This window comes from Leptonotus elevatus, chromosome 7, assembly GCF_054856555.1.
Source record: "Leptonotus elevatus isolate MCC_2025b chromosome 7, RoL_Lele_1.0, whole genome shotgun sequence".
In the NCBI taxonomy this organism is placed as follows: Eukaryota; Metazoa; Chordata; class Actinopteri; order Syngnathiformes; family Syngnathidae; genus Leptonotus; species Leptonotus elevatus.
The window spans coordinates 17,608,354-17,636,010 of record NC_141245.1 but is presented as its reverse complement, the minus strand read 5'-3'; the positions used below and the strand labels follow the sequence as shown (position 1 = coordinate 17,636,010).

At 39.9% G+C, this 27,657-nt stretch overlaps 1 protein-coding gene across 4 annotated transcripts in view; it reads right to left on the bottom strand.

Moving 5' to 3' along the window:
* ppp1r37 (protein phosphatase 1, regulatory subunit 37) overlaps positions 1 to 27,445 on the bottom strand; it is a 30,831-nt gene extending 3,386 nt beyond the window's left edge. The window contains exons 1-12 of one of the 4 annotated variants that reach the window (XM_086081109.1): positions 27,404 to 27,445; positions 23,375 to 23,505; positions 22,206 to 22,972; positions 9,916 to 10,013; positions 7,724 to 7,769; positions 6,824 to 6,924; positions 4,959 to 5,078; positions 3,668 to 3,818; positions 3,432 to 3,587; positions 2,111 to 2,223; positions 1,187 to 1,328; positions 934 to 1,100 (exon numbers count right to left, since the gene is read on the bottom strand). In XM_086081109.1, the coding sequence (XP_085937235.1) occupies positions 934 to 1,100; positions 1,187 to 1,328; positions 2,111 to 2,223; positions 3,432 to 3,587; positions 3,668 to 3,818; positions 4,959 to 5,078; positions 6,824 to 6,924; positions 7,724 to 7,769; positions 9,916 to 10,013; positions 22,206 to 22,923 (1,812 nt within the window). In that variant the 5' untranslated portion in view covers positions 22,924 to 22,972; positions 23,375 to 23,505; positions 27,404 to 27,445. Of the gene's footprint in view, positions 1 to 933; positions 1,101 to 1,186; positions 1,329 to 2,110; positions 2,224 to 3,431; positions 3,588 to 3,667; positions 3,819 to 4,958; positions 5,079 to 6,823; positions 6,925 to 7,723; positions 7,770 to 9,915; positions 10,014 to 22,205; positions 23,758 to 27,403 lie in introns of those variants that run through there. The other 3 variants (XM_086081108.1, XM_086081106.1, XM_086081107.1) reach the window with 3 other exon arrangements.
* Between the last annotated feature and the right edge of the window lie 212 nt (positions 27,446 to 27,657).

Genomic DNA, 27,657 nt, shown 5'->3' with positions numbered 1-27,657 from the left:
TCATCGTATAGTATATTCTGAATCCTCAGAATTTCAGCTTCTCAATTGTAAATATCATCCAATTTCTGTAGTCCTACATTAAAGTGATGATTATTTTAGTGTTGAATCAAAATAAAACATTTGATTTTACTTTGGAAAACAACTATCAACATTTTCGCCTATTTTCCGACACGTTATGACCAAGAGAACTTAATTATCAGTTAGCTGTTTCTGCACTGTTAATTTGAAATAATGTCCTGTTTTTAATATAAGAATAGACATTTGTTGATTAATCAATGAAATAATTGACAGATTAATCAGTTATTAAAATAATTGTTCGTTACAGACCCATTTTTTAATCATTTGTATATTTGTTTCTATAATGCCGGTCCTTCAAAATGTTAGCTAATAAATTGGACCACTGCCTTTATGGAAAAAATAAATATGTTGTGCATTGTTGGAATGTAAGTAAATAATTTTGTAATTATTACCATTGACTTTTTTATATATATATATATATATATATATATATATATATTTATTTATTTATTTAGTTTTTATTGGGAACACAGGATCACATTTAAATAACTAAAAAATGGCACCCAAAGTTGTGGCCAGTGACAAAATTAACTTTTTTGCCTGGCATCATAAATAATAAAGAACCTGCATCGGATATCCTCCAATTGCAATCAGACCTCTTTTCAAACGCCCATAAAAACCCAATATTGTAAAGAAGCCCCAATGTAAAAGGACAACTGGGTCTATAGCGCGACTTTCTCAGGTATACTTGTTTTTTTGGAAAATTCATTCTAACTGCTCATTACAACAATATACACTAGAAGCAACATGAATCACATTTTTGGGTCACCACTATATAACTACGCTTTTTTTTATTTTATACACAGTTATCTAATCTTTCCACACGTTGTTAATATTTGACCAGCGCAAGCTCACAGTTTCTTTCTTGGGCTCCCGGTCGAGGTCGAGGCGCAGCAGGGAGGTGTTGACTTTCAGGGCGAGCGACAGCGCCATCAGTCCACCTGTCTTGATCTCATTTTCTCGCAGATCCAGACGCAGCAGCCTCGGGCTCTCGGCTATAAATTCGGCCACCGCTACCGCCCCTGCAGCCAGAAAGAAAAATGCGTCGTAGGTGAAAAATGCACAAAAAGCAGAAATCGCTCAACTACAAACGGCCTCAATTTGTCACCTTCACAGGACAGTTTGGTGGAGGCGAGGCCCAATCGGAGAACGGAGCGGTTGGCGATCAGTCCGTCTTTCAGCTTGTGGACGCCCTCGTTGCCCACTGAGTTATGACCCAGGTTTAGTGTCTCCAGACTCTGGGTGCAAGGCTGACAGAATGTAAAAGGAGCAAACACATTACAAACGAAACGATGTACTTCGAGGTTAGAACTGAACAATTTCGACAAATGACATAAATGAGATTTTTGCTCCACTCAGCAATTACATATACGATTATTTATTCAAGGTCATCTTCACATGTGTTTTTTTTTTAACAAATACAAGCAATACATGAATCTGTAATACAAAAAACAATATCGGATTTATTATGTAAATGTTTTGGTCTTATAGTTTAGACTTTCGCTAAAATAAAAGCAAATGAACCATGAATGACTATGAAAGACAGCTTATCGACGTCAAAATTGTAAACATTCACTATGACACAAATGAGTTAAGTGTGGCATTTGAATCCAAGCGCGTGTTCCCGTCAGTGCGGCCAACTACGAAAACCAACAGAATGCAGTTTGCGCCGTTCTGCCAAGCCGCCATTCAGCAGCGTCTAAATGGGGAAACTACAAACAATGAGCTCCTTATTGGCCCCGCATCAATGTGACTCATCAAAACAAACAAGAACGATGAATTTACTTTTTAGTCATACGGCCACAGAATCAGATGTGAACAAGTTAGTTGTTCAAATGCCGCACATTTCATCAAATAGTGGCAGCTCTAATAAACAATACGCACCTTAAAAGATGCCACCCTTTTTCGGTAGTAAACAATTATCTCAAGTTATAGAAGCTATGCTACATGTCGCTCTATTGTCTTGCTAAATAAATTGTCATCCTTCCGTTTAACAGATATGGTGTGTGTGTGTGTGTGTGTGTGTGTATACCAGCGCCGCAGCAAGGTAGCCCATGCCGTTGTGTGTCAGCTGGTTGTTCCATAGCACCAATGTGACGAGGCCTTTCCTCTGCTCTTTTAGTCCTTCACACACGTAGGCCAAACCTGTGACGACAAGCGCACACACCCACACCAACAGTCAGCCCATCTGCGTCCTGATGAGGCGAGCAAAATATCATTAGCAACGGCTTGTATGCATCACAGTGGCCAAGGGTTCATTAGCGCGGTGTTCTCTGTCAATACGTTGAGACAAATGGGAGCCGTATCAAAAATGAGGAACAAGGCTATTTAAAAGTGAGAACTTACTAACACAAATAACCCGGGCTGTATCGTACAGACCACATTGATACAATTATGTCATCAGTATTCTTATTCATCAGCAGCGACTCAAGCTGAGAGATATTTTGGTGTTCTGTGTGCATCTGTTACATAAATGGAGATGACATAAATACGTGGGCACAAGAGACTTGGATGCTGATGAGCTCACGAGTCCCTTTAGTATTCGTGCAGATCAAAAGAGGTATCGGAGTGTCTTTGCCAACATGGAATATTCCGTTTTTAAAGCAGCATTATCATCACTTTACACAGATGGATTAGGATGGAGACGCTCTCTTTATACGTGTTCCTATTGATTAACATGGTTGCAGCTATCCAACATTTTTAGAAACAATTATTCTACTAATTATCACGATACAATAAATATCACAATATGATAATTACAACAATATTGTGGAATGGTAGGCGATATAAAAAAAAGCCCACGGGCCAAAAGTAAAGTTTTTTTTTTTTACGGCATTATAGAAAAATAGTTTCTGGTATGACAGATTTATAGATTTATTTGAGAAGTCAAAACATCCTCGTTTAAAATTAAACCGCACTAATGAACTAACCACCAGAGGGTGCTAGACCTGCACTAATGGAATACAACCTCGCCTTTTTAACGGATGTGCTGCTTTTAATATCGTGAAATAACACCGACGGTATTGTGGCACTTTTAATATCACGATATTGCCACTATTGTTACAACCCTAACTGATTCATCGAGTAAGTGGGTCCAAATTGATTTTGCATTATTAGGGATAAACGACAAAATAATATGCATGTGAAATGCAGGCCATTATTTCTGTCCACTTGGAGTCACCGTGCTCATATCCACACGATAATATCTGTGACTTTCAGCTTTGGTTGTTGTGAGTTTAGGTTAGCGGCTAGCTGTTAACTGGCTACCCTTAGCAATTTATTTAGATTATTATTATTACTATTTTTTAGCTCTAAATGACCAATAAAGAAAGCAGTTTAGGCTGCTACAGTACCCGAGTCCAGGATGTGGTTGTTGCGCAAGTCCAAAATTTGGATGTTGTAGTTGAACTTGAGCAGGTTGCCAAGCTGGGCCGAATCCTGCAGGCCGTTGAGCTTGTTGTCGGCCAGGTACAACTCCCGCAGGTTCATGTTCATCTTTAAGGCCGTTGCTAAAAACACAACAGAAAGGAAAGGTGAAATTAATTCATTGATTGAACACGTTCATTGTTGTAATTTGTGCAACTTTTACCCAGCAACATGAGCGGTCTGCCGGACAGGCCGGCGTTCTCCAGGTGCAGGACCGCCAGGCTGCCGCTGATCCTGAGCGCTCGAGCTACAAAGGGAGCCGAGTGGTCCAGCAGTGGGGTGTTTCTCGCATCCAGGTACTGCAGGGAGCTCGTCTGTGGTGGTGGAAAACAACCGCAGACCAATAAAGGCAAATCTGACAGATGAACACCATTACGATATTTAATCAGATGCTGTTAAATTAAGCCAAAATAAGTCGTTGTTCAGCTTTTTTGTTGTTGTGTGCTACAGGGGGTCGGAAAATTCGATACATGCCTTGCTCCACCCACTGGTCCTCATTGTGGATTTCCACAGAAAAATGTCAGAGACCTTTTGTTATTTTTCCACACTTGGGAGCTGGTTTTAAACAAATGCTCCAAATGTCTCATTTAAAGAATAAAAACGTTTTTTAAAATGGCTTTTATTTGTTCAAGAGATTAAGTGAGGCACAGTGGCTATTATTAAAGCCTTTTTAAGGCCGTTATGGTTCAATTTAATTTATTTACCTAAATAGTGCAATCAACTGTAATCAATAAAATGTGGCATGTCAATTGACAGCACTGAGTCATCGATCACATTCAGTAGCCTGCAAATGTCACCGTTGCCGTGAGCTGATGACACCAACTTTGACAGAAAATAACCTAAAACAAGCAGTCAGAATGTTCCACTGATGGAAGGACATATGGCCATCTATACTCACAGCACATTCCATTAATTCACTTAAATGTCAGCCAAAACGTCGACTTCACTATAAAACTTTGCCAGATTTTTTTTAATTTTTGCTCCGGCCCTTGTACTTGCCCTGATGAGATGTGTCTGCTGAGCGTAAACGTCGTCATGTAATGTGGGGCAGCGTCAGATGGGAATTGACATAAGCACTTCCAAATAACGTTAAATGTGTACATTTATAAAACTCTTTCAGGGAGGATTTCTTCATTACAACACAGTTATGATGACTAATAAGCTTGCTCTTGTGGTCATAATCGCGTGAGGATTTTAGCACTACTAAACTACAAATCATTGAATGACTGTATCATTGTAACACAACTGAATTGTGCTGTCATGCACACATAAACCAACCAGCAGATTTTGCTAAGTGGTCAAAATACATAGTTTACACCCATTTGATAAAAAAAAATAGCAGCAAACCTATGCCACTGGTTCTCAATACAACTGAATTGTACTCCTCATTTGTGTGTTGAGATCCAAATAACGCGGTGACCTGAAATAAAGCTGCAATGGAGGTCATCTCTCACCTTCCTCATCATGTGAGCGGCGGCTTGCCATCCTCGCGTGCCTATGTGCTTGTTGAAGGAGATGTTGAGGTGCGTGGCCGACTCGTAGTACTCGATCATGTCAAACAGAGCCGAGGCACCCTGAGAAGCAGAGAACAAGCACAGAAAGGAAAAGTCAATAATTAATCAACAGGTAACCAATGTTGAACAATGACCGATGAATCAGATGGTTGAAGTTTTTTTCTTTTTTCTTTTTTGCTGTGTGCTAGGATTGCTGGTGTGGTCACGGTAACTGTTTTATGCTTAGGGGGTGAGAGCAGCCGAGTTTACAGGGTGGACCAAAATACATTGGTTGGGATTGATTTCAGATTTAACGGTGCTTTTACTTGTACTAATGATGCACCTTGAAATAATCATGCATTACTCTTCTTGGCAGTAGAGTGTGGATGTAGTTATATTCTGCCGAGGTTTGTTGGCATGAAAACAGAAACAGAAAGTGAAAATGAAGACAGCAAATAATAGCTAGGGACCATTTTATAGTAAATGTGTGTGTCACAAGTCTTGAATGAAAATGTGAATGGGGTGAGCTTCCCTGGACTGCAAAGTCAGCTTGTCAATAAAAAGTGATTGCTGCAGCTTCAGGAGGCCCGAGTAAGTTTATCACTAGAGTTGTCCCAATCTAGTCATGGAAATTGAAATCAGGGCTGATTATGTCATTTTCAGATGATCTTATATAGGTCACAAAAAGAAAAGAAAAAAAATAGTCCTGAGGTACAAAGATATCCCAGCTGGCTTTGGGCAGTAGGCAAGGTACACCCTGAACTGGTAGCCAGCCAATCACAGGGCACACAGAGACGAACAACCATTTACACTCACAATCACACCTGTGGACAATTTGAATTTGTTGCGTTCAATTAACCTGCCATGCATGTCTTTGGAATATTTTTTGTAATATATTAAATACTACAAAAATCAATGTGATGTGATTATTTTTAATATTACTGATCAAGTCAGACATTGATGGGGAAATATGCCATGTTATTCTCCACAGTGGCAGAAGAGGAATACAAACAATACAGCAAAGTAAATCAGACATGCTGCTTTTTAGGGTCAAATTACACATCTCCCCGAGTGTGTGTGTGTTTACTGGGATAATATTGAGTATACATGTGTGTTTATCTTCGAGCATCTGAAAGTGAGTCCCAACCAATCCAAAAGCAGTCCACCCTGTCTGGTTTTAAAGGATGCTTTCTCAAAATGACCTTTCTCCTGCACATCCTCACATATCACTTGCAAGACATCAACAGGAAGTGTCTATCAGTTCTCATCACACCATGAGAATCTGATGAACTCCTCCCCTCCAATAAATCCACTCGCTATCCTGCCTTCCTCATTCCTTTCAGCTTCTTATTTCAGTGGCACTCATCCATCTCACTCGGAGGTGATGTTATTTGGTGACTCATTCCCTTTATGGGGATTTTGGGCCTACGTTGGGTGAAGAGGGGGCATGTGCATAGAGGCTGCCTCCGCTGAAAGCGGCTGGTTTGTTCGGCTGTCTGCATTTATTCGCAGGATGAAAGTTGTGAGAGCAGCAGAACAAAATGGCAAGCAGTAATTAAAGTGAGCTTCACATGCCAGTGCAACCTCAGTCTGGCTGCGAGCACAACTTGTGTCTACGACTGGAAATAAACCTCACACTGTGTACGATACGGAATCTTTGCTGTCTTGTGACAAAATACATCCTTCAGGTCCACACTGTCACGCCCGCCTCTTATCTGCCTGCATCCCTGAGGGAGATGTGGTATAATCAGAAATCCCATGACACATACTCAACTCTTAGTCCCACTAGTCTGAGTATTGAAAAGTGAAAATTGGTTTGCTCTTACATCTTCATCCAAGTTGGTCTGCTCCAGGTCTATCACTTTAAACTGAACCCTCTTTAAAACTTCTTCCAGGGACTCGCACGCCTTGTAGTCCAACTTTTCACCTGTGCACAAACAAACAAAGCTAGTGTATTGTTCTCTAGCAGGACAAAATTATTTACAGTGGAACCTCCAAAGTTAACATACATTTTAACCAATCGATGGTGGATATTAGTTCTGTTTTGCAGGTGACATGTTGGACTATTTCTTCTTTTTTCTTTGTCTTTAAACCTAAGTATTTCTACAAGGAATGGTATGTGTGTGTACGCACTATTATTAGTGCGTATGGAAAAATTAACCCTGTGAAGCTTTTCCTTCAACTTTTTGGGGGAGTTCAATTATTAGATTTAATGGATTACAGGGAGTCCTCAAGTTACGGCGGAGTTACATTCCTACGCTGGCGATGTAACCCGAATTTCGATTTAAGTCGGATTTCCCCGTTAAAGTCGATATTTACATCAAAATACTTTGTACAGTAATTTAAAAAAAACTTATTAGCGTGACCCGGAAGAGCTAATTCAAACTTAAACACGGAATAGTGACGCGCCTGATGGCGAGCCGACCTGCTGATGGATGTCCGTTGCTGAAGGTAACAGCAACACAACTTTAAATAACTTAAAAATGGCGTGATTATTGTGGGAAATTAACGAAAAAGAAGGTGCTACGGACGAACTCGAGGACTCCCTGTAATTTTTTCAGCCCTAATGTACAGTCAAGGATATATTTTTTAACATTACTTGCAAAAAATGTTGGAAGTGAAGTAGTGCCACAGAATGGCTTGTCTTCAACTTTAGCTGTATTGTGAAGGTTGTTCAAACATCACCACATCATAAGCTACATTTGTAACAAGTTTTTGGTGCTTACCTTTTAGATCCAAGCATTCATTTCGCTGGGTCAGGTCTTTAATTTCCTGCAATAACATAAAAAGAAAAAAATGAAAAATCAAACAGTTTAAGTGAGAGAGAAGTTTCTTATGAAATCACATCTTGCACTGCACATTTTGAAACCTCTGAATACCACAAAGGCCACTGAAAAAAAAAATCGAAACAAACTTCCTCTTATGTAATCTGAGATGGACATTTGCCTGATAAATCTGGTGCTGCATTGCACATCAAACAAAACTGTATTTTTTGCCTCTTGCCCTGGTGATACACTCGCCCACGCAAACACTGGGAGTGCTGCCCTCGAAACTGTGCGCCAGCAAATAGTTGGCTCTCCCTCCCATTCAGCATGAACTCCATAACCTCTGCCCCCGTGCCACACTGCTGGTAATTATCTGAGCCTGGGTGGACGTGCTGATGCCCATGCATGACTCAACAGGTCTTGATAAGCTCAGATGACATTACGAAAGATACATCATATGGCATATAGAAAAGCTAATAAATATACAAAGAAAAATACATTAGATTTAGAGGGCCACTAGCCAACAAGAAACACTGTAAATACAGTGAAATAAGGATGTATAAAGGCAGCAGTTTGACACTGCAGCGATTCATTTATTATGTGAAAAAGTTGTTTCTAAATATGAACAAACCGGAGGTGGACCAGTGCCCCAGGAGAGATTGTGATCAACCTCTGCAGTTCCACTGTCTAGCATACATATGCTGCCCGTATACAAAACCACTTGTTCCTTTGGATTCTTTGTGATAAGGCCCGAAGACTCTGATGGCAGTTGCGGTGGCAAAGGCATTCACCATGCAGCTGCTAAACAGTCATCCTTATAAACGCCCAGTGTCACTAATAACGGGCCTGAAATGCAAATAACCTGTAAGGCCCCTGGCAAGCTGCCGCATGCATGACATAGTCTTAATAAAGAGTGCATTTAGTGGAAAAGAGGCGGGGGGGTCTGAACGTTGACTTAACTCTTCTTGCAAAAACCCTAAAACGGGCCAACAGTTATGTCTGACCGTCTTGTTTACATGGATTCTTACTCAAGTGATGACTCAGCATCAATACAAAAAAAGCTGTTAGGAGAAATGCCAAGCACCACAAATGACTAATAAGATGGGTGGATAACAAAAAAAAAAAGGGAGAAGGGCAGGAAAGAGAGGCTGGTGATATGGGCCACCATACCGGGCCAGTGGAAATGTACCCAGACCATAAAGTGAAGGCCTTAGCAGTGTGATGTGTTTTTCCTCAAGTAGCTGCGATGTTAACTCTCGGCTGACCAGGCGTGCTGTGCTTCCTTTGTCGAGTCTCTCGACCTGCCGCTAACCGACTAGAAGGCCTTCTTCAATGGGTGCTCTTGAAATACGAACCTTGTTGTAACCAAGGCAGAAACTGCAAGAAAACTAATTCAAACCCACAGCAATCATATGTGCTAATTCACATACAAAGGCAATCCTCACCACACTGGATTTGAGGAGCTGCTCCTACAGAGGGATTATGGGACCCATGACTGCTGGCTAAACCACAAGACAAGGCAGCTAAAGAAAACAAGAGACTAGAAACTCTCGTCTTTCTGCTGCAGATATCTTGTACCTTATCGAATGGAAAAAAAGATCCCAACAGAAATTATTTTCTTAGGGTTCTTTCTTAGAAATAAAAGAAGCAGCAGTTTTGTTCCTGGTTGGAGTTTACAACCCAGGACGACCACAGACACACAAGTAAATAGGTTGTTTTGGTTTTCAATTGCCTTCCGAGTCTGAACAAAACAGTGTCAAAGCAAAACATGCAATGGTTTTGGGAGAGGGAGGGACCGGGTCAAGTTTGTCCGGTTATGTGGTTCTTATGGCTGGTCGAGGTATCCTGCACATGGACTAGAGCTGTCGGAGCCACACCGGTAAGAAGCAGTAGCAGTTGCGAGCCTCAGGATAGCAGAGTCAGCAGGAACACAGACTGCAGTAAATTGCAGTTGGGTATATCAAATTAGAGAGCAAATGGAATAAAGTAGAAAAAAAGAAGTAGGAGTTCAGCCGGCTGGGGGTGTGATTACATTCAATGAGGCATGTGACATAATTCCCAGTCACTATTCATCTGTGTGGTTTAGCTATGTGTTTTATCTATACACAAGAGGATACGTGTGAGTGTTGGGAATCTCTTCTTTTGTACCTCACCTGAATCTGTTTGAGCACTTTGGGAATGGGTTTACAGTTGAGCTTCTGACAGGCCTGTTTGTACGAAGACAGGATGTCGTCCACAGTCACATTCTGAGCTGGAAAAACACAAAACAAAACACCCGACATTGAGTTTATATTGAACTTTACGGGTAATTCCCATACACCGAGACTCTCTACCATACACACAGAGAATAATATATAATAGGCATTTATTACAGACACAAGTCTACCAAAAGACTTTCATAATGTTCATAATTGGCCTTTAGTCTGAAGACATAAAATGCACGACTAATTCTAAACAGTTTAGCATAAATCGGGAGAATAGTATAGACACAATTTATTCGTAGCTTTAGAGGTTCTCACCCTAGAAGCAGCTTAATTTATATTCATTTTCCATTAGTAAAGAAAATCAATGCCAACGATGACATATTTAGAATAAAAAACTTAGTTATTGTAGTTGCAGTTGAGACAATTGCAAAACTGCACTGCATTATACTGAGTTTTCTAACCTTTTGGTTACCTTATGCACAAACAATAAACAAGAGGGGCAAACTGTTATAAACACCTGATTATAAGCACCTGCAGTTCTGCACCATAGCAAAGGGGAACTACTGAAAATAGCTTTAAAAAACAGGGATGTAGCTTTTGAAAAAAAAAAAAAAAAGTATTTGCTAAAAATGAATGTGTGAATGTGAGGTTCAGAAATTCTTTCTGTCCACTTGGTGTTTGCCATCCACACGTTCCGTTTCTGTGACTTTCAGTGTATGGTTTTAAAAAGTGAGGCCTGGCCTGGTGAGTGACGTGGGAGTCAGCAAGTAAGAGTGTAGTTTGCTGGCAGTTAACTGGCTAACGCGTGAACTCATTTCTACAGTGAGGCGTGCCACTGAAGTAACATTAGTTTGTATGGAAAAATCATCCCTGCAAAGCTTCCAGGCAGAGATTTTGCTTAGACTTTTTTGTAATTGAATTAGTCGAATTATTAAATTTCTTGTTGCAATCCTACTTCTGAGCACCATTATCTTTATAAAACTTTTGATATGACTCACTATGAATGCCATCCTACATGTGCAGATCGAGCAAAAGAAGTGTCTTATTCAGTGTCACAGTGTTTCATAACCTTTTTACGATGACTCAGTCTAAACATGTATAACAGTATTTTGATAGGATGGCTCTGTTGAGGCATGAATATTTGGACAGGAATGGAGAGGTGTCGGGGGGAGTAAAGACACGAGTATAAATGCACCACTTCAGAGATATAGTCATCATGTTCCAACGCTCATGCTGTCAAATCATTGTGTTCGCTACCCCTTTTATTGTGCTGAGTAGTTGAGTTCTGATAGTGGCAAAATCCAAAAGGAGACCAAAAAATTGCTCTGGATAAGACTAACAGAGAATTCTAAAACGGCAACATACTAGGAGAATGTTGGCCGTTAAGAGAGTTTCAGGCTGATAGAGCCTCTTGACTATTGAGAATCACAGACTGGAACCCGTTTCAGAGTTTTCCCATTCAAGTCCTCAAAAAAGGAAGAATTATGTGTGTATGTGGGAGGTTTGTCATTGCTCCCATCCCACTCTATGCTGTGGCTACTAAATCTAATCAGGTGACTTTGAAACATTCAAACCTTCTACTCTGGTATAGAGGAAGTGACAGAAAGAACAGAAAGAAAAAAACCTAAGTAAAAAATTGAATAGACATTCTTCAAACTGGACTAATTGCTAATAGCAAGTTAGGGCAGACATGCCTGCTGTTTATGTGCCAGTTCAACTTTCAGTGACAGTCAGCATTCTAGACAAGTTTCGCAAAGGTGGGACTGTGTCTGCATCAACTTATCAGTCTGCTCCATCTCCTTTTCACTATTTCCTGACGGTGCCATCGGTCACGCTACTCATTCTGAAGTTCAACCACTTACAGCTGCAACATGTAACCACAAAGCATAGGAGGCCTAGAACAAGCACAATTAAAGCTGCAGTCAATGATGAATGGGGCGGCGAACTCGAGAGTACACAGTTCGTGAGAGTTTCATCGAAAACATGCGCGAGACAAGACGACATGGAGTTAAGAGTTTCATGTTTTATGGCGAGTCATCCATCACTGTTGCCATGCTGACGAATACTCCATTTTTTCCCTCAATTTCGTGGAATCCATCTGTCTAGAACAGTGAACCCCTGCTGTGTCGTGGAATTTTATACAGACACATTTCAATATATAGAGTTGCAAATCTTCAATGTAGTGAAGTGTAGTGCATTGTGCCGCAACATGCAGCACTGAAGTAAGCAGACTCGAAGAGATGCAGTGTAATTAAAAGCAAGAAGAGGACGTAGTGATAATGTTTTGCTATTTTAACAGTCACAGAGCAAAGACACTTTATGGCTGTGAGTATTATTGTATGCTCGGTATTGATGAGTCATGCGTGTTGGCATTTGGTGTTTGAATGATTATAATTAGAGCAACATTAGGCTAATTTCCATTTTCACAGTGTCTACAGTGTTTTGCATTTTGCAAAATGTGAGCATGAAATGAACCATTTGACATGATTTTATCGTTTGGTGTTTAAATATTCAATGGTTAATTATTTTTTGTTTAGTGTGCCATTTTTACATTAAAATGTAATTGGGTGTGATAAATACCTCTTTTCAATAAATGACTCTATAGCGCCCTCTACAAATTTTGAACAAAGCAATCCTGACTGGATTTGTGAAAACTGCGAGGCATATTATCAGCCAAACACCTACAAAAAAAAAGAAGAAGACTTTTGTAGCCATATGCTAAACCTAACTGGAAGTCTGCCATTTTGAATTTATTTTGGGAATTGCGTACCATTTTTGGCCTTTTACAGAGGTCTCATTTTAATGGATACTCAAAAAAACTTTACACACACAAGGCCTGGCAAAAACATTAATATTTGGGGTTCTTGTTCTATGTGACAGTAGCCCAACGTGGCCAGGGTTGCGAGTGCCCTTTATAGCTGCTAACAGCTGTAGTTTACTTTTTGTTGTACATCATATTATGATTTCATGTTGTGGTGGCTGAATTTAAAGGAAAAAAAATAATCAAATTTTAAGTGCCTGATTTTTTATTTTGAGTAACCCACTCAATCGAGAAATCAATTACAGTAATTTCTGGACAATAAGGTGCACCTGACTATAAGCCTCGCTAGCTAAATTTGCGAAATACTTGAGTTTGTTACACATCTAAGCCGCACTCAACTGTAAGCTGCAGCTGTTTTAATGTTACCACACCGGGTTCCCGCTCCTTTCTTTTCCATAATGAGGGCGCAAATTGTGCTCTCGTTCTGTCTCACATACTGTATTTGGGCTCACTTGGTTTGTTTTGCTCTGCCTAAAGCTCTTGCGCTTCCTTTATAGTGCGCCCCCTTGTGATCTGATGGATAAGCCGCACCTTTGTATTAGCCGCGGGGTCGAAACCGAGTGAAAAAAGTAGCGGCTTGTAGTCCAGAAATTACTGTAAGTCCAATTCCACATTGCACACAAAGGTTGCACTACACTTGCTCAGTTTCTGTGTTCAGCTTTGCAAGCTTGAATGATACAGGTTGTCCCTTAGCGAACACCAAGTCCTTGGAAAAGAGTTATTGTGCCGAGTTGAGGTGGCGCAAGTGTGTGCAAACACAGGGAAGGTGGAGTTTGCCGGCTGGTGGTCTCTTGCTTACCACACAGCATTTCCACACACAAAACTCATTGATTTCAGAAAAGAGTAATGGCTCGAGAGGGAGAGAGAGCATGAGTGTTCAAACCTTGATAAGGGTCGGGTACTGGGACACCTTTAGTTAACACAAGGCAGCAAAAAGATAGTAGTGCTTATTCAGCAAGAAACTGTCAAATACTTGGTAATAGCCAGGCAGGGTTGCAGCCTGGCAGGATCATTAAATTGTGAGCCATGCTCTGCTATTACTGTATTTTGTTTTTCGTCACCTCTTCCTGTGCTGCTGGTACATGCCGAAAGGGAGTGGTGACTGGGAGGAGGGGGAAACGGCAGCTCCAAACATCTTTGAAAACCATGCTCAGAGGAAGCAGAGAGGTAACGACAAACAAAAAGGTATTTTCACATCGTGTAAAAGGTGGAGATGCTGATAGTGTCTACAAAGACAAACTACAATCCCAGTTTAAGAGGCTTAAGCGCGGGTCAACGGAGGTCTGAAGATAAATCTGCTGGAAGGGAGGCCGCATCGATTGATTTTTCATACACAGGCTACCTGCAATTCAGCGAGGTGGAGCAATTAATTTTTAAGTCTCTAAATTGTATTTAACACTGGCACACTTCTCGCCTCGGGCTTTGTTTGGAGCTTGAGGTGTTTAAAGGGAAAAGCAAGAAAAGTCATTTCCTGACAGTCCAAGCAGTGCCTCTGTTGAATGCGAGTTGAGTGCAACTGTCAGTCAGTCAGTCAGACTGGTGTCTTGGGGTGAACAAAAAACTGCGGGCAACAAGGGAACTCGGCCCGTCATAAATTATAAATCAATAACTACAGCTGAACAGCTGGTAGTGCTGGTGCAGGCAACATAATGTTGAAATCTCACTAAACCATCAAAGTCAGGTTTACATTATTCTAGGCATTAAATCTGAGTTATTATTCATCTAAATCTCCCTTCTGCACTCCCACACTTCAGTACTGTTTGAATTTCGATAGCATACCTTAAAGGTTGCATTTCTAATCTGTTCGTAGAGCACTTAGACCTTTGCACTTTTAAAAGGTACAATAAAAGCCTTTATATAGCATAACGGGTCACGGTTGCTGTGCCAACCATCTGACCACCACTCAAGGACATTCATGTCCTTAGCATGTGATCATATAGGGCTGCTTGACTCCTGAAAAATCAACGATATTTTTTTATCTTAGAAAAACTTATTTCTGATTATACAACTAAAATATGCCACTACACACCAGTGTTAATTTCAATCAAGACAACCTAATGGAAAGTGGCCATGCAATTTATGAAAACAATGTGCCTTCATTTAACTAATTAGTGAGCGTGTGTGTCAGTACCAGACTCCCAAATTTTCCACTTTGATTAAAGACGGTTCAGTGGATTTAAGATTGTCGTTACCAAAATAAGATGCATTTGATTAGAGAACAGATTACAGTCAAGCGACTGTAGAAACCCTCTCTTGCTCAGTCATCTACAGATCTGGACTAACACACAAAGCAAGAGGACTGCAGGAGAGTGCAGCTTATTGCCTAACCTACAAGCCACTGACCTTGACTAGATTCAACCAGCCACTAAACAAACACCTGGTTATGCACAGAATACACAATTAGCAAACAATCCTCTTGAACGATTAGCTCACTGCAATGGTAAAATTGCGTATCTGAAAAGAGGTAGTCATCACGCATTGATCTTTTTTTTTTTTAAGTCTCTCTGATAGAAGTCAATAACTAGTAAACCATTTTGTCATTCAATGGAAGAGATTGCAAACAGAGCACTTACACATACCGAAACGCAACCAGCTTATGATAATCCACTCAGTCACAGATATAAACTCACTGGCCACAACATTAAGCCACATTTCCACCGAGCGGTCAACGCTTCAATTCAGCTTGCCACAGCCACACTAACAAGGGGTGCACATAAAAATATTGGTGTGTGTCTCAAACCAACACCAAAAGTTGCCAGACCTCCTAACCTTATGGAACTTCAAAACTCACGGCATATCTGGCCCAGTCTCTGACTGGCACCCACAGTCTTCATGAAGTCAAAATAAAATGTAATACTGGTTAGCAGAGCAAGCGAACGACAGGAACGACATGTCTTCAGTATTGCCAATTTAGATGCATTGTTGATGTATTTAGTTACTTTTCTGACATTTCTAGCAAATATTTAAACAATTAAACAAAAAAGAATAGCGCCAATGCTAACTGTGGTCCTCATGTGAGCAAATCGTATTTCCTGCACACTAGAGAAGAGAGGAACGTACCCTGGTAATGATTTGGGAGTCTTGTTACTACCATCTAAATTATTGATTTCATTAAAGCTTGTTTTGTCTATCAAAACTGAGTAATAGCTATGAATTTCTGGCAAGGTGCCTGGTGTGTCATTTGTGTTACTGTTGGATGATGCTGTTGTATATAGTTGTAAACAAACACTTTTTTTTTTATGTGTGAAGACCTACCTGACATTTTTGTGTGCACGGGGAAACCTGAGCCGTTGGCAAACACTGTTGTTAGGCCAATCAGCCTTAAAAGGTCACTGAACATTTCACACAAGCGTTGACCTTAAAATGTAGAAACAGCATCACAGGAAACGGACATATTTCCAACACTAATCAGACAGGAGCCGATAACTTTACTTGGCAAAAGCAACCATTTATGATGCAACTTTCAGCATCTTTAAGTGAAAATTGCCTTGAAGCAACGACTGACAAGAGCTCCCGCTCAACATGCCCATGCCAGTTTTCAAAATAGATGCCCCACTCCCTGTCTGCAGCACCGCTCCCGGGACACCAGAGCAACGTCATTCACACTTGACAGCTGGTTCCACAAAGGTGGGGCGGGAGGAGAAGGACTGTGGCTCTAATGCTGGGAGCTCTCAAACGCCTGGACCAAAAACTCTGATGAAACAGAGTTGCAGAAATGAAATAAGGGCACATTCCAAAAAGAGAGAGCGATATGACCAAGAACTGTATCAATACAAAAGAGATTGTTTCCACATGTGTGGCTTAATAACCATCACTTGCACTTAAGAATTCTTTCGATTGTGTGGAATTGTTTGCTGATTGATTGTGTCTGAAATTCACTAAATGGAGAGCTCATTGCATTTTCAGTCGAAACAACATTTTGTGTGGAAACAGGAGATAATATAGAGAAACACAATTTCATAAAAACGCTTAAAAAGAAAACCTGTATTTATTAATTCTATCAATTTTTAATCAAAGAAGTTAAGCCAAATGCTTAGCGCTACTGTAGTCGAAATAACGAACCAACAAATTACAGACTTTCATTCCACAACAAGTACCACTCTGAGCGCTGCAAAATCCACAAAACATCTCACATTATCAGTCCTCAAAATACAAAACCACGTCTCACACACGACTAGTGAGTGGGACCAGATGGCACGATGAAGGGTACAAGGGTTCTATTTTTAAACAAAGGGGGTATTTAATGTGCAATACGTGCACGAGTGCAGTGTTAAAATAATATTTGTCGGCGCACAGTTTAGAGCATGTCCACGAGTAGTAGAGCAAGGAATTCCTGTTTGACAAGCGAACAGAAAGGTCGACACAGGCATGATGAGTACCTGGTATGAGAAATCACTGCTCGACACATTTGGAAAACAATCATATTTTATTTACCTATCTTTTTTGAACGCGTTCTCTCACACAATCCTTATGGGAATTTTTCGCAGACGAAAGGTGTTAAAGGATGACACTCGGTTGCTTCCTTTTGATGACACAAACTAGGCCAATGGAACTCTCAAAGGTTATCTTTGTACAATGAAAGCACATTGTTTAATGGTGGCTGGTTATGAGAAAAAAGAAAGTGTGATTCTAGTGCTTGCTGTAGAACGAGCTGAGCCAACCTGTAGCACGGCAACAATGTGTCACTAGGTCACCGACCATGACAAATAACATGTCTCCGGTCACAGAGCCACCAATAACCAGGTGCCAAGTAGCCTAGGTTTGAAGACACGATGTGGACCGGAACGTTGGCCAAAGCGTTGCATTGTTTTATGTTTACGTCAACACTATTAATAGTACATTTCTTACTTAAGTATATGAGTAATCTGACTAAGAAAGGGTATCCTACTTAATGACTTAAGAAGTCACATGTGGTGACTGATAGCTCTGATGAACAAATGACAACACGCGCCTGCAATGCGATACTGCGCTTTCATAAAGGACAGAAGATGATTCACTGACTGAATTTGCCAGTCGTAGAGCTAGAAGTGAGGTCCTGCAGTTTGTTCCAAAATACTGTCGTATCTTGCAGGCCTTAAAATGTCAGCTCTTCTGGTCAACATATGAAATAATAAAATAGTAATAAAATGTATTTATTCATCAAGACCTGATGTTACCAGTGTCCAATTACGGTACAGTCATGATACTAGTCCATTATTATTATTAGTGATATGACGGCACTCTGTTTTAGGTATACTCTTCACAAGACAATAAGTGCTTGTGGGCCATGTTTTTTTTAAGCTTACAATTCACTTGGCATCGACGCCGTGTGTGCGCAGAGTTCGACATGAACAGTGGCTGGATGGCCTTGGGCTACTGCACTGCTGTGACGGGCCAATACTCTCCTTCAGACGCTGGCTCAATACAACTGGCCAGTACAACTTTGTAAGTCACGCTGCTCTCTTTTATACACACAACCCGATCTGAAAATTAACCAAACTGTGGCGCAAAAATGTTACCTGCACCGTCCCACATCGAGTAACTATGTGGATGACTTAGCACAAGTGTTGCTTCTGTTAAGCGACTTTTAGATCTGTCCATGTAGATTTTCCGTCACTCGGGTCATGGCATTCCGCAAAGGTTGAATCGAGGCAACTGAGCTTCTATTGTTTGTTGAAGACGTTTGACATTTAATCCAAAAAGCTTCTTCAGTTGTAAAGTTTAGGTGTGAGCGTCTCATGAGGCATACAGTACAGAAGGAGACTCCCACACCTACAAGAAGCCTTTTGGATAAACGGCAAACATCTTTAACAAACAAGACAAGCCCAGCTGCCTCGGTTCAACCTTTGTGGATATTTAGATTTTGGTTGTAGGTTATTATTTCTTGTTTTTTTTTGGTCATGAATGCCATTCAGGCTTTGCACAAATTGGTGGAGACTCGAAATCCATATTTTTTTCAAAAATATATACTATTGGTCAGTCCACACATGTATTTTATTTATTTATTTAAAAAAAATGTATACCAGTTTTAAGTGTTGAAAATGGCATTCTCTTTGATGATGCAATGCGAATGGTTTAACAAATATGCAGTTAAATGTGGGTCTTCTGAAAAGTGACTATTTTGGATGTACGAGGTTTCGGCTTGACGTCAGCTATTTGTTGGATTACGGCTTTATTCTTTTTTTTTTTTTTTTTTTTTTTTACAAGTCAGTCATTAATGTCAGTGCAAATAGCAAATTGGGATTTAGGGTATGAGTCTGAGCTCTAAATACCATCGACTTGGTAGGACTCTCAGGTGGAAGACTGCATTGAATAGCTTGTTTAAACAAAGGACTTGGATTGAGATCGTCTGTGACGGGTATCGTGCAACTGTTTATCTATTCGTTCTGTTTGACAATCAGAGGTGAGATGTTCACATTTGTATTATTTTAGCTGCCGACTGACTAGCTTCCATAAATGTATGGCATTGTGAGAGTGTTTTTTTTATTTCTTATGTAGTTTTATGAGAGGCTCATTTTTCTAAAGCAGTTAACATCTTACTTAAAACAATGCCTGCAAAATTTGAATTCAGAAACAAATTATTTCAAATATAATTGATTCCAAAAGGAAATGTTGTTCTTTAAAGTCACCCAGCGGACCAAATAGTGGCCAACCATCGAGATAACGCTGTGCAGGAATGTGTGACTGCGATGGCATTTCAGTCCATTCCTTTGAGGTTGTGGAAGATGATATTCCACCAACTGAGCTACTATTTTGCAGCCAACTCCAGCCTCACATGTTGAAGGGCCCTGCAAATACAAGAGCCCCCACAGCAAAATGGAAACGCGATCCGAGCAGGCTGACTATTGTTCCTCCGGAGTCCAGGTTTCAGCAGTAAGACATGATACCTCCCATTCATTCATTTACCACAACAATCTAGAGTTGCACTTCTAGTGTTGCCTGGTGAACATTTACTGTAGCTATTTATTCAGCTCTGTTCTGAACAGTGACTTATTCTGTGAACAAGGGGAAAAAAGCTACAGGCATTTTGATTTCAGGCCCAATTCACAGTTTTTTTAAGAAGATAAAGTAAAATGCTAAAACCTGGTGCCAGACTAATAGACAAAAACATTGATGGATACGAAATAGGACCTAGTCTTGCCACCATAGAACATTAGAAACATTATATGTTCTGGACACAAAATTTGTCATGTTGTATTGGGGAAAAGGTTCATGGGAATGCAAAATTCAGTGGCACAGAGAAGAATTATAGTTACAGCCATTAAACAAGAAATGTAACTTACTGTGACAAAAGTGATGCATGAATAGAATGTAGCATGTATGTTAAACAACAGAGATGCTTCTCCTATTCCATCTATATTGTGTCTGTCATGTCTCCTCAAATGAGAGTAATTTTATTTTTAGTATACAGAGCTTTACCGTACATTGAGTAATTGAGGTGTTACCTAGTGAGAGAATTACACGTTTAGTGTTTACACATTTAACCAAACACGGCTAGCTAGCCTAATGCTCACGCACGCTGAATAATACCGCGGGTTTTTTTCTGTGTACAAAATTCAGAGGCGGCCTGAGCCACTGATGTCACAGCTGGAGCGCTGTTTTAATTGAGCTTGGCAGCAACGCATTTTAACTGCAGTTGCAGTGTTGCGCCATGATGGAGGCGCTATATTAACAGCAGTGCACCGGAAAGACCTGAAGCAACAAACGAAGACGAAAAAGCTTTCTTTTTTTTCCTCTTTGAAATTCAAGTCTGGACGAAAAAAAACCTCATCCTGATCCCATATTGCAGTGCATTTTTGTTACGATACTAGAAATCTTGGCTAAATGTAATTACCAGCGATGCATAGTGAGTCAGAACAAGGAACAAACTTGTACTGGCAAAATCATATTATGATGATGATGATGATGGTTAAAAATAAATAAATAACGCAATCCAAAACGACTCTGCTCTTAACATTCTGCTTGACGGAGCTGTTGAAGTGATAAACACACCTCCAGCAGGCAAGGCTGTGCCACGTCCGGCATCAACTTCCTGGACCAGTGTCAATACAACATACATAGTACACAGGACAAGAACACATCAAACAACATTGGGATCCGCTACAACATACTAACCATGCTTCTTCTTCCTTTTTTTTTTTTACTATCTTATCTTTCAGCTTTTCTGTATCAAATCAATCAATGATGTTAATTTCACCCAGACTCACTTGTATTGGCTGTCAGAGTGTAGGGATGACTAATCTAATGCTCAGTAAATACAGAGAGAGGTTCTGTACTATATTCGTCTTTTTAGGCACATGGGTGTACTTTGCAACTTCGGAAGAAAAGACTAACTGTTTTTTCGCACATTTATTTATATTTCAATTGAAGACTTAAACTGGTGTTTGTAAAAGGGGTGAGGACTTGGCAAGGGGGGTGAGTAAACAAAATGCATCAGGGGACTAACGTATAAATGGTATGGTTTGAATTGCAAAACTTTTGGCCAGCATGGCAGCTATGGGTACTCATTTCTAGTTTATTATTATTATATGGCAGGAATCACGTTTTGGTTTATATAGGATTTTCGACACTCAATCATTAAAATGACACCTTTACGATCCTCCACCTTTACAATCTCGTAGCATTAAATGTTTTCTTGTGACATTACAACTTAACTTTTTTTCATCACCAGTCTCACATTTCTGTAACTTTATTCTAACCAACATGACATCTTTTTCTCAAATCCATAAGACGTTATCGTCGCAACAGAAGAACTTTTTTCTTATAATATATATATATATTTTTTTGCTGTAACATTTTGAAATTATTTTTAAATTGACCATATTTTTGTAACATTATGACTTTAGTCTCACAACACTAAAATGTTTTACCTCTAAAAAGTCTAGACTTATTTTTTTATAGTTTTTTTTCCATCCCCTTTGAGCATTACAATTTTTTTTGATGTAACAGTTGGAAGAAATTTTCGTAAAGTTTCAGCTTTTTTTGTGTGTGGTCACATTCTGACATTCTTGTATGATTGCAATTTTTGTTGTTGCATAACACCTTTTTTTCTTAGTTTGACTTTCTTTTTCTAAATTTTTTTCTTGTAAAATCCTTTTTATATCATGGCATTAGGCTTATTATTTCTCTGGACATTAATATATATTTTTTTGTAATATTGAACACATTTTAGCGACACAACATTTCAACTTTTTCAGGCAGCAATGTACTTTTTTTACTTTAATCTATTTTTCCTTTTCAGTGCGGCCATAATACTCCTTTGTACATAGAGTACAAATGGGCCATAGTGGAGTATGTTTAAATTCATTTGACGTGTGACCGATGAACACTGTTGTGGGACAAAATTGTGCAGGCAGAATGAACAGGTTCAATAGATGATAACCATCAGCTTCACACATAATGTGTAAAAAGACACACATGCACACACTGAGTGTATTACCATGTCTCCAGGGATCCTTTGGTTCCACTGCTCCAGAAACAATGTCGTCATCTGAAGGAAACGTCACCCTCTTGCCACTCAGTTTGTATTTATCATCCCCTTCCTCCACTGTGGGATACAGCACAGTGTGGTCCGTGCCAGACGGCTCGTCTGCTTGGGGTGCGTCCGACTGGCTTTCTGCCTCGCTGCCAGCCGGGACAACTTGACTCGAGGGTTCTGAAATGCCATCTGACAGCAACGTAACAGTTGGTGTCTCGGCCTCCAGCACACCGCTCTCGTCCAGGCTCAGATCCACACCCATGTCCATCTCCCCGACATCATAATCCTCTGCCGGGTCATTAAACTTTACAGGTTCTGCGTCCTTAGCGTCCTTCATTTTATCCACAGCGCCATTGTCCTTGTGGTCCCCATCGTTAGGAAAGGAGTCAGTAAGGTTCGGCGACCTACTGTGGCCACTGCTTTGTCTATTCCCATTAACCTCATCGATTTCCAGTGTGTCCTTCACCTCGCGGTTGTCCCCCTCGACCACCTGAAGGTTGTCAGTGAGCTGAGGCATGATATCGGCAGTTACCACAGTTTGTCTATCGACGTCGGTGTCTGCTATCAGCTCAGAGATGCGGACCCCGTCCGTGCCAAAGGTAGTGTTATGATGACCATCGTCCATGCTAGCTTTGGTCTTGACATTGCACAGATCGAGACGCTGCTCATCGATATTCATGTTTTCATGTCCAGTTAAACTCAAAAGACTTTCACGCTTACCACACAGCCTGGATAGACAAATTAACAGGAATGAGTTTAACAGGCTGCAAAATTCTTAAGTGGACACTTGGATGATTGCTTTTTGAATTAGAGGGCTAGTGTAAGAGGTAATCAATAACACAACAGAAGATGCCTGTGTGACATGTGCATTTGCAATAGCAGTTAAGAGGCAACTTTCTACCACAAAATGGGAAAGGTTGGACGTTGACAGCATTAAGAGGACCACCAACCAGCCAGGCTGCTAGTCAGTCAGTCAGTCAGAGCGCTTCCATTACATTAGCAAAGCGATCTTTTTTCCTTTTCTAACAGTAACGAGCTTATTCATTTGGAACTAGGCGAGTTGAACTGTTAGCTAACGTGCTATAGTTGATGACCCGCAATGACACCTAGGCCCGCGTATCCTCGCATACCTGCCGCGTCACGTAGCACCTCGAAGTCCATTATTTAGGAAGTATGGAAAGTAATCCTTGTGGTTGTTTCACTTCGGGTGTCGCGCCGGAACACTCGGCTCACATCCCAGCTCCTCGAACAGCACTGGCGGCTGGAAAAGAAACAAGCGTCACACCGACACACACCGAGTCCTCCTCAACATGTCTCCGTGGCGCTAACGTCCGGCCCGATGAGACACCTGCTCTCGGTCCTGACTTTCATTCGCTTTTTCGAGGAAGGTATGTGTCCAGTAAGCGGGCAACGCAGCGGAAAGTACAGTGAGCTAGACGTGTTTTTGTCTAACGCCACCATTCGCAGGCAGGCACCAGGCTAGCTTGTGAAAGCCCAACAACCGTTTGTTGTTCACACGTCTGACGTCAGCGCGTCGCACCATCCGGGCTACGTTCAACAATCGAACTGCTGCGAAGTGTTGCAAAAATACAACACGATTGCCACAGGAACATGCAGGATTGGATGTAAAAGTAAAAAAAAGAAAGAAAAAAATACAGACTCTGAAACGTGTAAATAAATACGGACGCGTATTACATTCACATAAAAAAATATAATCCGAAAAACAGAAAAAATAGGGGGGATTGAAAAAATACATTACTCCCCGTAAAACAGAAAAAAAAGAAGGGGAAAAACTCCAATCATTACGTGAAGTGTGTTTTTAAACTGTCAAGTACAATACAGCCCAAAAATCCATACGGTGCCTTTAGTCATACTTTTCCATTTTCATCAAATGAAATGCATGACTTGCGGAAGAAATGCTAATTGTTTCTGCTGCAGTTCTCTTGATTGACATTTGACATTTGAGTGAGAACCAAGTGTCATCAATTTACACGTGGCTGTTGCTGTGGAATAAAAGTATCTTGTTGAAGCCCGCAACTCCAAGCTTATTATTTTTATTCCTGGCATTGGTATATAATAGTGTAACATTGGCAAATGCGGTAAATGTGTGTGTTGTTTTGTTACTTTGTGTACCATTTAGGTCAGGATATTATTGTAATTTCAATGGTTCCAAATAATTCCATTAAGATACATGTTTCAAACTTATGGCCCGTGTCATTTTATACCCAGTGATAGCTTGCTACAATTTTTCAAAACTCAGAATTGTAATCAAATGCAGTGGTAATTACGTAATGTATGCCACACTGAACATGTTAAGGGACAAGTATAGCGACTACCCTAAATAAAAACTAATTAACTTCTTGATTGAAAAAATGGGGGGGGGGGGGGGGGGGTTGGAATGCGGCCGGAAACAATGCTGATGTGTGAAAGTCGGATGTCCGTGGCATCTACCCCATAGAGAAAGGAGAGACATCTATAATAACAGTGGGAAATGTTCTTTCAAATTTTTGGAAATTCTAATATGCTTGATATGTTTATTATAATTTTGAGTTATAAATAAACGAATTTAAAGCGGATGTATCAAATATGACACAAATCAAAAGTCACGTGGAAGTTGATTTTCCCAAAAATCTATATTTTGTCCGTTCAAAAGGACCAATAAATACTCTACAAAGAATCTGAATTTTCTCTCATAGAGTTCATGGTTCAGGCTTTATAGGGTTAATTAACACTTTGAGTGTTGAGTTTCTCAACTTGTGTAAGACATAGCATTGCTCTATGCAACTTTGTTGCTATACTATACACCATGAAGGCTGCAAACCGTCAAAGAAGGGGGTGTTCACAACCTGAAGTGTGCTGTTGAACTGCATAATGCAGTGTCAAGAGGCTTTTAAAAAAATCTAAGTTGAAGCTGAGGTCTGTACTACCACCTGCTGGTTGACTTGGTTTTCATTTTTTTCCCTCTCTTCATACATGAAAATTACTCGATATGTATTGTGACAAAAGGGGTGTGATAGGATTAAAGCATAGGTTGATATTTAAAGAGGAACAATTCAATTCAGTGGTATATTTCAAATGTGTACGGTTCAGGGTATGATGCAACGGCGTTTGCCATTTTACATATATGAACTTGTAAATACTGGAATTTCCATCAGAAATGTCTCTCCAAAGAGACAATTCAATGTATATATTTTAATGTGGAATGATTTGGTTCAATGCATTCACATCTTTTAAATCATAACCAATTTTCTACTTCAAATCGCTTTATGTTGCACCCAATACCAAGCAATAAACTGTAGCACCTACAGCCAGGTATATTGAATCTAATGTGTAGGCTATTGTAGATTTGACATGAATTGTGATTCCTTGACGCACGACTCAGCATCTAATTAAATGAGCGTTTGAGTCTGGAGGAAACCCAAGTCAACCAGCAGGTGGTAGTACAGACCTCAGCTTCAGCTTGGTTTTATTTTACAAGCCTTTAGTGTGTAGACAGAGCAAGTGCTTTTTGTATTCCATTCAATAAAGCACCACGGAATAAACATGTCTAAAAATGATGGCAAAGTAAATAGTGCATACATTACAAATAACACCACATAAAAATAGATGCAATTCATAGTAAATTAATATATTTATTGTACTCAAATTGACTTTAATTAGTTCACCCACATCCACCCTGCCAAAATTATTTCTGAAATGTTTTGCACACAGGACAGGACAGACTAAAATATTTTCTATTTACTTTTACTGTTATTTTTGTTTTCCAAGTTGTAACAAAACAACAACAAAATATGCCAATCAGTTAAATGTTAAATATTGAAAGGTAGCAGGAGTGTTAAAAAGCAGCCACATGACATCTTCTGAGTCTCATCCTTGCTTCCTGGCATCCAATCTGTCCAAGGACGCCCTCCTGGGGAAGGTCCCCGCTTAATTTGTCTTCTGGCTACTCTGTGATTGGCCCTTTGCCATCTTTTTAAATTAATACGCGCAGTCCAAATGTCTTTCTGTGTTCTCCGTGTCTCATTGTCGCGCTCGATGGGCGGAGGGCAAAGGGAGGGCTACCTTCAAAATTGGCAGCGGGAGACACACATTGTTGCTTTGTAGGAGGAGGAAGCTATATGCTCAACAGTCTTATTCTATTTAATTAGGACTAGGATGTTCTTCATAGTGTTTTTCATAATGATCCCAGTATGAGGACTCAACTCTTAAATAGTCACCAATACCGACACCAAGTGCCGATGCTACCCTCTAAAAACAGTTAGGTTAAAAGTAACCCAATTATGGCCCAAAAAAAAAAAAAAAGGACCGATCCACTTTATGGGTCAATTTGACCCAACTTTGAGTCAAGAAATGGGTCTTTTAGTGTAAAGTAACTCATAAATATTGGTCAGATCCTTTACTGGGTCAAATTGACCCAAGTAGATGATCGATCCATTTTTGACCCATAGTTGGGTTATTTTTTACCCAACTATTTTTTTAGAGTGAACTAGTACTTTTGGTACATAACATTTCTTGCACCTCCAAAACAATGATATAATTTTAAAGGACAACCTATATATCCCAATATAGCATTTTTCCTTAAAATTGCATGATATTAATGGCAATTTTACATTTTTCAAATTTCTAGTTCTTGAAAATGGGCAGTATTGGTACCTTACAATAATGCCAGGTATTAGCGCGATACTGATACCCGCTATTCCTCTTAAAAAACAAATTACAAAGATGTTTTTTGGAGTGGGAGGCTGAAACAGACTTATGGCATTTCCATTCTTTTCATTCTGAGGGTTGCCATCAATGAGATGAGGCAGGTGTTTTGCTTGCTACTCCAGAGACTTCTTTGGAGACATTAAAAGAAAAGGGGAAAAAAGTTTATTGGCAACAGTAGCTACAAACACTGAGAGTCTTATTATAGTTTTGGTATTTTTCATTTTAGTCAGTTTTATTTCGTTTTTTTTTTTTTTTTTTAGTTAGTTAGTTTTAATTATTTTTATGTTAGTTTTTATTAGTTTTAGTTATTTAAAAAAATGCTTAGTTTGGTTTAGTTTTAATTAGCTTCAGTATTAGTATCAGTATTTCGTTAAAAAAAAAAAAACGGTATTACTTGTGTGCAGTACTTAATAAACACCATGGTAAAATGAAAAAAGTAACACATTTCTTACCTAGCGTTGCATTTCGGCTGAGTTAATGAAAAAGCAGGAGAGCCGAACCATTGGAGCCAAAAGTCAAGCACGCAAAATTGTCGCCTAGGAGCGACGTCATCTGAAGGTGCTTTTCTATTGGCTACTGCTAGACGACGTCGCTTCTGAGTGACACACTTTCAAACGTCCTTATTTCGGTTAATATCAAAATAAATATTCTTAAAATCACATTAAAATCAACCCCAAAAGCGCATGTATTAAAATAATTACCAAAG